Here is a 12009-nt window from a genome sequence, read left to right on the forward strand (position 1 = left end):
ATGGAAAAACATTCCATGCTCATGGATGGAAAGAACAGATATTGTTAAAATGTCTATACTACCCAAAGCAATCTACACATTAATGCAATCCCTATCAAAATACCACCAGCATTTTTCACAGAGCTAGAACAATCAATCCTAAAATTGTATGGAACCACAAAAGACCCCAAATAGCCAAAGCAATCTTGAAAAAGAAAGGCAAAGCTGGTGACATCACAATTCCAGACCTCAAGTTATATTACAAAGGGGTAGTGATCAAGACAGTATGGTATTGTTGGAAAAACAGACACATAGATCAATGGAACAGAACAGAAAACCCAGAAATGGACTCACAACTATATGGTCAACTTATCTTCAACAAAGCAGGAAAGAATATCTAACAGAAAAAAGATAGTCTCTTCAAAAAATGGTGCTGGGAAAACAGCCAATGTCAGAGAAGTTGCTGCCTGTGCAGAAGAATGAAACTAGACCAATTTCTTACACCATACACAAAAATAAATTCAAAATGGATGAAAGACCTAATGGATGAAAGACCTAAATGAGACCTGAAATATTAAAAATCCTAGAAGAGAACACAGGCAGCAACTTCTTTTCTCTGACATTGGCTGTAGCAATTTTTTTCTAGATAGGTCCCCTGAGGCAAGGGAAACAAAAGCAAAAATGAACTACTGGGACTACATCAAAATAAAAAGCTTTTGCACAGCAAAGGAAACCATCAACAAAACTAGAAGGAAACCTTCAGAATGGGAGAAGATATTTGCAAATGACATATCTGATAAAGGATATGTCCAAAATCTTAAAGAACTTATCAAACTCAACACCCAAAAAACTAATAATCCAGTTAAGTAATGGGCAGAACACATGAACAGACATTTTTCCAAAGACATACAGATGGCCAACAGACATATAAAAAGATGCTCAACATCACTCATCATTAGGGAAATACAAATCCAAACGACAATGAGATACCACTTCACACCTGTCAGTATAGCTAAAATTAACAACACAGGAAACAACAGATGTTGGTGAGGATACGGAGAAAGGGGAACCGAACCCTCTTACACTGCTGGTGGGAATGCAAACTGGTGCAGCCACTGTGGAAGAAGTATGGAAATTCCTCAAAAAGTTAAAAATAAAACTACCATATGATCCAATTGCAGTACTAGGTATTTACCTAATGGATACAAAAATACTGATTCAAAGGGGTACATGCTCCCCAGTGTTTATAGCAGCATTACCAACAATAGCCAAAATATGGAAGCAGCCCAAGTATCCATCAACTGATGAATGGATAAAAAAGGGGTGATACACACACACACACACACACACAGAGGAATATTATTCAGCCATAAAAAAGAATGAAATCTTGCCATTTGCAATGATGTGGATGGAGCTAGAGTATTATGCTAAGTGAAATAAGTCAGTCAGAGAAAGACAAATACCATATGATTTCACTCATAGGTGTAATTTAAGAAACAAAACAGATGAACATCGGAGGGGGCAAAGAAAGAGAGGCAAACCATAAAACAGATTCTTAATTATAGAGAACAGACATGTTGGAGGGGGGGTGAGCAGGGGAGGGGCTAAATAGGTGATAGGCATTAAGGAGGGCATTTGTGGTGATAAGCACTGGGTGCTGTAAGTAAGTGATGAATCACTAAATTCTACTCCTGAAACTAATATTACACTGTATGTTAACTAACTAGGAATTTTAATAAAATCTTACAAACAAAACAAAACAAAGCTAGTCTACGGTTGCCAAAGGTGGGGCACGAGAGGAAACATAGTCAAGTCTTAATTTTACAAGGCCTTTTGGACCATGGCAAGGGGTTTGGATTTTATAGTGTAAGAGTTTTAGATAGAGATTTATGTGTCAGGTATCTCTGGATAGATCTACTTTAAAAAGAAATTGGAAGAAGGATTTGAGGTAGATAAGATTCAAGTCAAGAGAACAGTTAGGGGGATGTTTAGATACTAGGCAAAGATGGTATCTAAAGCAAGGCAGATATGAGGAATTCTTAATCTCAGGAAACAAACTGAGGGTTGCTGGAGTGGTGGGGGGTGGGAGGGATGGGGTGGCTGGGTGATAGACACTGGGGAGGGTATGGGCTCTGGTGAGTGCTGTGAATTGTGTAAGACTGTTGAATCACAGACCTGTACCTCTGAAACAAATAATACATTATATGTTAACAAAAAAAACAAAAAAGGAGGAGAAGATAGCAGGAAGGGAAGAATGAAGGGGGGAAATCGGAGGTGGAGACGAACCATGAGAGACTATGGACTCTGAGAAGCAAACTGAGGGTTCTAGAGGGCAGGGGGATGGGCGGATGGGTTAGCCTGGTGATGGGTATTGAGGAGGGCACATTCTGCATGGAGCACTGGGTGTTATGCACAAACAATGAATCATGGAACACTACATCTAAAACTAATGATGTAATGTATGGTGATTAACATAATATAATAATAAAAGTAAATAAACAAATAAATAAAGCAAGGCAGAAAACATGGAAAGTAAGAAAAACATTTAAGAAATGCTTGAAAATCACTGTACTTTGAGACTGATTAGATGAGATGATGACAGAGGAAGGAATTAATGTCGACCAGATTGCTAGTTGGTGACTGTACTTTCATGCATCCTTTTATGCATACCTATGGACAGACTCATTTTATATAATTAGGAACAAAACTATAATACATGTCATCTTCCCTTCCTACTTTTCACTGACATGTTAAATATTCATGTTCTTAAAATCATAAAATCATATAAAAACATATACAGGATTATGTTGTCATTGTTTTGAAAAACTAGAATTATTACATATTCTATTATATATAAATATAATGTGGACGGGCACCTGGGTGGCTCAGTCATTAAGCATCTGCCTTCAGCTCAGGTCATGATCCCAGGGTCCTGGGATCAGGCCCTGCATCGGGCTCTCTGCTCCGCGGGAAGCCTGCTTCTCCCTCTCCCACTCCCCCTGCTTGTGTTCCCTCTCTCGCTGTGTCTCTCTGTCAAATAAATAAAATCTTTGAAAAAAAAAAGAAGCAAACTAGATGCGGCCTCTGTGGCTCCCATAGTTCAGTGTTCTTGGAAGGTTCCTTATTTTCTACTCCAGATGATTAATTCCTATTTGGATAAACATCAAGAGCATAACTGATTAATGTGTTAGAAAGTTTAACAGAGTTGTAAAGACTGTATTCTCAAACTAGTCCTACTAGAAGAGGGTGTATTAAAGATAACAACTATGAAAAAACCAACCTTTCAGTCCAACTATTATTAATAACAAAATCAAATAAATTAATATTATATGTTGATACTCCCTCCTCCAGGAGATGGAGCTTAATCCTTCCTCCCCTTTAATGTGAACTGGACTTAGTGACGCGTTCCAAAGAACAGAGTATGGAAAGTGAGAAACAGTAACTTCACAGTGAAGAAACCTTGCAGACATTACCTTAACCAAGCGATCCAGGTTATGAAAAACAAGAAACAACTAAGAAACTGTCACAGACCACAGGAAACTAGGGAGACTTAATGACTAAATGCAATATGATATCCTGGATTAGATCCTAGAACAGAAAAAGGACGTAAGGATTTTCAAATAAAGTCTAGAGTTTATTTAATAGTACTGTACTAATGTTAATTTCTTAGTTCTGGCAAACATACCATAGTTGTGTAAGATGTTAACATCAGGGGAAACTGGGTGAAGGATATAAGGGAACTCTCTGTACTATGTTTGCAACTTTTCTGTAAATCTAAACTTAATGCCAAAAGAAAATGCTTATTTTGAAAAAAGGATTAACTCTAGCAGCTTTAATTCTGATTTTTATAATACAGATTTTCATAAGTGTTCTTTAATCTCTTTTCTGAGATCCTATGGTACAAACTGCAAAGTTTCATTGTGTAAATGTCTTTCAATGAGATTATTTTGTTTATTCCACTTTTCTCTGAACAGAAACAATTGTATATTCATTGCCTGCAAAGTTTGAGGACAGTTTCATTGGTTTTCAAGGCTCTAAATGATGTAATAAACATGAGCAGAGTCCTTCTTCCCAAAGAAAGATTTGCTAATTTGCAAATAACCAAGTTCACTTACATAAACAGTAACATAACTATATTAAAGAAAATGAACTTCAGATAATGCTAATAAGTTTCTCAATTCATATTCAAGAATTCTACGCTGAGGGGCGCCTGGGTGGCTCAGTCGGTTAAGCGTCAGCCTTCAACTCAGGTCATGATCCCAGGGTCCTGGGATTGACTCTGTATCAGGCCCCCTGCTCAGTGGGGAGCCTGCTTCTCCCTCATCCTCTTCCTCTCCCACTCCCCCTGCTTGTGTTCCCTCTCTTGCTGTCTCTCTCTCTGTCAAATAAATAAATCTTAAAAAAAAAAAAAGAATTCTACACTGATACTAATTTTTTTCTTCTAAATTATTGCATCTCTCAGGTCCTTATTTACATTGTCAACACTTTTTATCAGTTGAAATGGTATTAGGATTTTCTTGGCTACCACAAGAAAAGTTATGAATAGCCAGACCTACTGGTTCATTTCCTTAAGGAAAACAGACTTTTGCTACTACTCCAAACCTGTTACAGTATACTTTGTTTTCCTTTTTAGTGGGCAAAAGCACCAAAGTGGTCAACACACATGGTGCTACTATGTACAGCAGGACAATTCTAGGGACAAAGAAAAACCACACTCAATAAAAACACACACAATAAAAATATCATAACAAATAAATATGGATTCTATCTGGTGTTTGTTCAGTACTGGTCTGTCCAACGCTTTTCTGTGTTTGTTTTTCTGTGCTGTCTACCAGCAATATCTAATTTTCATCCTTGAAGTCTTTTGATTGCTTTCTAGAAGAAAGCCATAGTTTGAATGGTTAAAATCTATGCTAGATGTTATGGCAGCTTGAGGGGTGGGGAACCTGGGATGGCTGGTGTTCTTTCTAGCCTAGCCATGGTCACCACTGGAACAAATGTGAAGCATGGTAGAGAAAAGGAAGGGATCAGCCAGTAAATTATTGTGTACTCACTGCACGAAATAAATTTTTACATCAGGAAGATATCTCCACTGGAACTATACTAATAATGACCCCATTCCCAGGACCACATTCCCTACCGCCACCCCCTTCAGTTAAATGGAGCATACTTACAAAGCACTAAGTTAGGGATAAGATCTGAGCCTGGCAAAATTGAAATCATAGGCCAGCAAAACATTTTGTGATAGGGCATTTTTGTACTTTTAAAAATGTCAGATGGACTGAGGGCTCATCACCTAGCTAAAATGCATGTGCCAACAGTGAAGAACAAAAACCGCAATAGGAGAGCCAAGTTTGGAGAAATTAGGTCTAAGAAGTATCAAAAAAGGTAAAGGAGAAGCTAGCACATAAGTGGGACATTGAATGATTTGACCAGATAGGAAGAAAGGGTGTTTCAGAGAGAACAAAGGACATCAAGTATAGGTGTGAAAGTACAGCAGAGATAGGAGAATGGGTGTATGTTTCTGCATAGTAATGTCAAGCACTGAATGTTCGTGTCTCCCCAAAATGTGTATGTCGAAACACTACCACTCAATGTGATGGTATTAGGAGAAGGACCTTTGGGAAGCAATTAGGATTAGATGAGGCCATGAGGATGGAGCCCTGGTGAATGGGATTAGTGCCCTCATAAGGGTCATGAGAAAGCTTGCTTGTTCTCTCTGCTCTCTGCCATGTAGGGATACAAAGAAAGTCAGCAATCTACAACTTGGAGGAGGGTCTTCACCAGAACCTGACCATGCTGGGACAGTGATCTTGAACTACCAGCCTTCAGAACTGTGAGAAATAAATTTCTGTTGTTTATAAGCTACTCAGTCTATGCTATTTTATTTTATTTTTTTATTTTTTTGAGAGAGAGTGTATGTGCGAGTGGGAACGGGGGTGAGGGTGCATAGGGAGAGGGAGAGAGAGAATCTTAAGCAGGTCCATGCCCAGTGCAGAGCCCAATGTGGGGCTCAATCCTAGGACCCTGAGATCATGACCTGAGCCAAAATCAAGAGTCAGATGCTTAATCGACTGAGCCACCCAGGCACTCTATGCTATTTTTTAAATAGCAGCCCGAGGTAAGACAAGTGAGAATAAAGAAGGCTTTAAAGAAGGAAGATCATCAAAGATGAGATCAGAGAGGCTAGGGACAGATCTGAAACAGCTTTAAAATCATCCTAAGGAATCTGGAATTTATTTGGGAGGCCACCGAGCTTTTGAGTACTATAGAAAAATGATTTACTACATTTTTTTTTTTTAGAACAGTTTTAGGTTCAAAGCAAAATTGAGTTGAAGGTACAGAGAGACTCCCTTCCTCCCACCTCCTCCATTATCAACATCTCCCACCGGAGTGATACATTTGTTACAATGGATAAACCTATACTCCTATATTATAATCACCCCAAATCCATAGTTTACATTACAGTTCACTCTTGGTGGTATATATTTTACAAGTTTAGGTAAATGTATAATGACATGTATCATCCACCATTATAGTATTATACAGAGTAGTTTCACTGCCCTAACACAATTATCTTATTACTTCAAATTTTATTTTATTTTATTTTTTTTTTTTTTTTAAAGATTTTATTTATTTATTTATTTGACAGAGAGAGACAGTGAGAGAGGGAACACAAGCAGGCAGAGTAGGAGAGGGAGAAGCAGGCTCCCAAGGAGCAGAGAGCCCGATGCGGGGCTCGATCTCAGGACTCTGGGATCATGACCTGAGCCGAAGGCAGACGCTTAACGACTGAGCCACCCAGGCGCCCCTTATTACTTCAAATTTTAAAATAAAAGTCAGAATAAATAAAGGCCCATAAATCTTCTCAATCAATACCAGGAAGATAGTTTTCATGTAAAGAAAAGCCATGTCTTTGGTGAGAAGTTTATAGGGGTCTTCTTTCTTTTGTGCATATTTCAAATTTTTCAGAAAAAATAATTTTGAATTAAGAAAAAAGAAAAGCATGTCTTTATTAGGTCATCTACACAAAGATTTTATAGAAATGCTTGCACATTCAGCCTTCAGTTTTCTCTTTAACCACACTGCCCCTTAGAATATGTAGTGTTCTCCCTCCTGAAGATATGGAGGAAGTTGTGAAACTGCTGACAAAGATGAGAAAACTTGTTATAAGAGAGATCTCATAAAACGATAGCTTATAACCAAGAATTCTTCTAATTCTGAACCCCTCAAGACCAGGGAAAACTTGATGAAATTAAAATGTTAGCACTTTTAGGCAAGCAAAATAATCTTGTAAAATTTGCATTTCTCTTAGAGAATCCTCTACTGTATGTATATATCAAATCACCACATTGTACACCTTAAATATATACAATTTTTATTTGTCAATTATACTTCCATAAAGCTGGGGGAAAATGAGGAAATGAAACTCAGCTTGGATTGACCCTCTTCCAAATCAAATACATGTCACCTCTACCATCAACTCCTCTTTGTCTTCTTGTCAATCCCTCACCATCAACTGTTCACAATTTTCCTGTTCCTAGGATTTAACAAATCTCACAGTCAACAAAATTCAGAGTTATGTAAATACTCTCATTCCCATTTGAACATGTGAAAACCGATCCTTACAGAAGTCATGTGACACATGTAAGGCCATATGGTTAGTGGCAGGGATAAAGAGAAATGTTGTCTGACCCCTATCTTAATCCAATACTCATTACACTGCACCAGGATGATTATTTCAGGCAACATTATAAAGAAATTCCACTGTAATTGAAGTGGTTGAATTCTTTGCAATACAACCATCAGTGACCAAGCCTGACATATTACTGTTTTTTAAATCTCAGCCTTCTCTTCTGGATCACAGGGATGACCTAGTTAAGCACATGAATATTTGCTTCATTTTATTTAGCTTCACTGGTAATATTCACACATGTGTTTAATTCTATCTTTGATCCAAACTGCCACAATATATCTTTTTATAGTAGGTTCTCTAACAGAAAAATGATTTAGAACTGTGTTCTAGAAAGCAAATTCTGGCAGCTGTAGGGAAAAAAGACTAGAGATAGAAGACGAGGCATCCAGCTCAGTTAGAAGGCTACTCCACTCTTATATGGGAGAGTCAAGTGCTTTAAGTCAGGCAGTGCCTCTGAAGAAAAGAAAGAAGGAGGGGTGGCTATCAGAAAAGGAAATCAACAAGACTGGAGACTTATTAGATCTGAAGACATGAGCAAGGAGAGAATGATGTCAGTAAGTAAGATGGACAATGCTAGAGGGGAAACAGGGAAGATATGAATTATCTTCAAACACGCTGAGTTGGAAGTAGAGAGAAAGGGTAGCAAAGAATTGCCATTTCTCATCATAAACTTAGATAAACACTGTTCGAATTTCTAATCTATGTAATTTGATAAAAGAGAAATTAAATTAAAAGAAAAACGAAGTCAGGGTTCAGAGCAGAAGAAAAAGGGAATTATCCTAAACTGGATGTTAATACAGTATATGGCATCATGACTTCGAAATATTTTGATTCTTCAAGTATAACATTCCTATGTTAAAACCCAAGAAAAGGATAAATTTTGGTATATTCATACAATGGAATCCTATTCAGAAGTTTAAAAAGAATGAACTACATATAGGCAACAACATGGGCAATTCCTATTTCTTAGCTTTGATGAGAAAGATTAGGTTCACATGTTCACATGTCCCTGTGCCTTTGATTATGAAGTGATCTCATCCAGAGGTGCCTGGGTGGCTCAGTTGGTTAAGTGTCCCACGGTTGGTTTTGGTTCAGGTCATGATCTCAGGGTCATGAGATTCCACGGCAGGTTCCACACTCAGCGCAGAGTCAGCATGAGATTCTCCCTTGCCCTCTGCCCCTCCCCCATCCCACATGCTTGCTCTCTCTAAATAAATAAATAAAATCTTAAAAAAAAAAAAAAAAGAAGTAATTTTGTCCAAACTGGGAAGACCACTTCTGCAGTGGTGACTCTGCAGGTTAGAGAAGTAAATAGGAACAGACCAGAACCTACCCGGTCAGATCAGCAAATCAATTCTCATGTCCTACACACGAAGAAGGAACAAACATAAAATCTGAATCTTTTTTTTTTTTAAAGATTTTATTTATTTATTTGACAGAGAGAGAGACAGTAAGAGAAGGAACACAAGCAGGGGGAGTGGGAGAGGGAGAAACAAGCTTCCCACTGAGCAGGGAGCTGGATGTGGGGCTGGATCCCAGGCCCCTGGGATCACGACCAGAGCCAAAGGCAGACGTTTAACAACTGAGCCACCAGGCGCCCCATAAAATCTGAATCTTGACAGGACTTGAAAATATAGACCAGCCAAATATTTTACAATAGAGATTTACTGTACTTTTACTATTAGGGAGATAAACAATGGAACATTTGGAGTAACGAGTGAATGACTAATCTGGAAAGCTTAATGCCCTTTAAAAAAAAAATATATATATATATATATATACACAAATGTTTATATATGTATATATAAAATCCATATTTACATGTATTTTGAATCACAAAATGTTTTGAGGTAACAAGTTTTCTTAACACAAGGTCCTCAGATTGCTCATTTCCTAGGAAACAGGGCTAGTTCATTTACCTTCATTCCATTAAAATCCGGGCACTCCATTTGCAATCAGGTCTCCTAAATTTCTATACTGAAACACTCAGCTGTGTGACTACGGGTAAATTACAGATTCTCTCTGAGCTAAAAATGTGTGTTTCTAAGATGTAGAGAAACCAAAAGCTTGAGTCTCACAAGGTCTATGACTCCCACAGCAAGACCAAATTAGGTTTCCTGTAACCCATACTTCATCCAGTGCCTCACTTGATAACCATAATTTTTAAATTATTTTTTAAATGACCACAGCAGAAGATTACACAAAATACTTGATAGTCTCTTCAAGAATGTAATCTGTCCTTATTGAGCCTCTAGAGTATATTAAGCAGTCATTAGTTTTCCCTTACCCTTTTAAAGATAATGGCAAAATTTTTTTACATACCCAGAGGTGGAAATAATTGCCAAGTAATTTTTACTCCTAAATACACATTAAATACTTGAAATCATTGTTCCTAAATAATACACTTAAAATGTCACCCTAAAACTGACTATGCATGGCAGTCTATTATGGGATTGGTTGAGGTTTGGCACCTAAACCTTTTCACTGTTAGTCATTCACTTCAAACTAGGGCTAATTTACTTTTCCAAAAAGGTCTTAATTCATAGCAGTAAGAAACAGATTTCTTCAACATTGAAATAGCATTGGGTCCTATGAATCAAAATAACTTTTTCAATATTATTAAGGATTAAAAAGTGGAAAATCACACTTAGATATTTTGTATTTTAAAAATTCCATTATTGGGACACCTGGGTGGCTCAGTCGGTTAAGCGTCTGCCCTCAGCTCCTGGTCATGATCCCTGGGTCCTACGACTGAGTCCCACATCCGGCTCCTTGCGTAGCAGGGAGTCTGCTTCTCCGAGACTCTGCCTGCCGCTCCCCCTGCTTGTGCTCTGTCTCTGACAAATAAATAAAAATCTTCTTAAAAAATAAAAATTACATATGACACTAAGTAGAAAACAAGAAAACCATGAGAACGCATAGGAAAATATAGCAGAAATACCCCAAAATGCTGAGAAGCTGTCCTTGAAGGTGAAGACTATGCGTGGATTTTCTTTTATATCCTACCCAATTTTATAACAAGGAAAAAAATCTGTATAATTTAAATAGTTGATTTATAAAACGTGGAGGGTACCCTTCCACTAAAATCACAAAGATCGTAACAGCAGAGAAGACACTGCGATAGGATCAGAGTTTTGTGACCATCCTAACAGATATACCCGTAAATATTGAACCCGCCACAGAGGAGAACCCCCTTATCTGACAATCATAAAAAAGCCCCCAATAGCGAAGAATGGCACGTCACTGCGGCTCACAATACCGCACAACTGGAACGTGGCTCAAATAAATCCCTCTGGGGGCGCGTGGGTGGCTCAGTCGTAAAGCGTCTGCCTTCGGCTCAGGTCATGATTCCAGGTCCTGGGATCGAGCCCCGCGTCGGGCTCCCTGCTCAGTGGAGAGCCTGCTTCTCCCTCCCCCACTCCCCCTGCTGTGTTCCCTCTCTCGCTGTCTCTCTCTGTCAAATAAAAAAAATAAAAATAAAAAAATCTTAAAAACAAAAAAAATAAATCCCTCTGATTACAGAACCCCACACACTCAATCCCAACTACGCCAACATTCTGGCAGTCCCCCCCCCCCAGCCCACGTGTACACTCTCCGGATTGAAAGGATGGATTTAATTGTCCCTCTTCAAGACTCTTACTCATAATCGCTACTCGCTGAGGAGTATGAACCCGAGCAGCTGACCCGATCTTCGTAACCGCAATCCTCATCTTCTTGTGAGGAGGGGTCTCCAGGGAGCTCATCTGGGCTATGACGCGCGCCGCACGAAATCGGAGACGCCATCATCAGGAACGCAAGAGCTACAAGTCGCGTAATTCAAATCTCGAAACTACGGCTCGCCCTAACCGCCATGTTGTCTCCGCTGGGAAAGGGCAGGGGCCACGTGACAGCCGGCCCTTGGCTGCAATTGGTGGCGGTGGGGTTGCCAGGGCGACGAGGAAGCTTTCCCGAGCGCGCGAGAAATACTCAAAGCAGCCAAAGAGGTGAGACGTCCAGGAGGGCGTCTCAGCTGGAGGAATTCAAGTAGCTAAACCTTCACCGCTTAGCTTCGCCTAAATGCACTCTTTTGGAGCCGCATAATTTATCAACAGCGGAGACCCACTGGTGGGTCCCCCCCCCCTTTTTCTTCCAGTTTGCACTTTGCCCTTTTTACGAGGAACAGCTGCCCAAAGCCTTAGAGGCACGAAGCCTGGGGTTCCCTTGCGGTAAAGGAAACTCCTCTCTACCTTTCCTCGGGGCCTCTGCCTCTTGTGCTGGGAAGGGACGCTTTTAGGCAACGCCCTCTAAGAGGCGCTAATGTAAATACGCCCCATTGTTTCTTTGGTTTTCATACT

General features: G+C 39.3%; 1 protein-coding gene across 2 annotated transcripts in view; it reads right to left on the reverse strand.

The window, feature by feature from the left end:
- The window catches only part of INTU (inturned planar cell polarity protein), an 84841-nt gene extending 73114 nt beyond the window's left edge, over positions 1-11727 (reverse strand). For both annotated transcript variants that reach the window (XM_035023093.1, XM_035023091.1), the window contains exon 1: positions 11316-11727. In XM_035023093.1, the coding sequence (XP_034878984.1) occupies positions 11316-11461 (146 nt within the window). In that variant the 5' untranslated portion in view covers positions 11462-11727. The remainder of the gene's footprint in view (positions 1-11315) is intronic.
- Between the last annotated feature and the right edge of the window lie 282 nt (positions 11728-12009).

Source organism: Mirounga leonina, unplaced genomic scaffold (assembly GCF_011800145.1).
Source record: "Mirounga leonina isolate KUSES-001 unplaced genomic scaffold, KU_Mleo_1.0 Mir_176, whole genome shotgun sequence".
In the NCBI taxonomy this organism is placed as follows: domain Eukaryota; kingdom Metazoa; phylum Chordata; class Mammalia; order Carnivora; family Phocidae; genus Mirounga; species Mirounga leonina.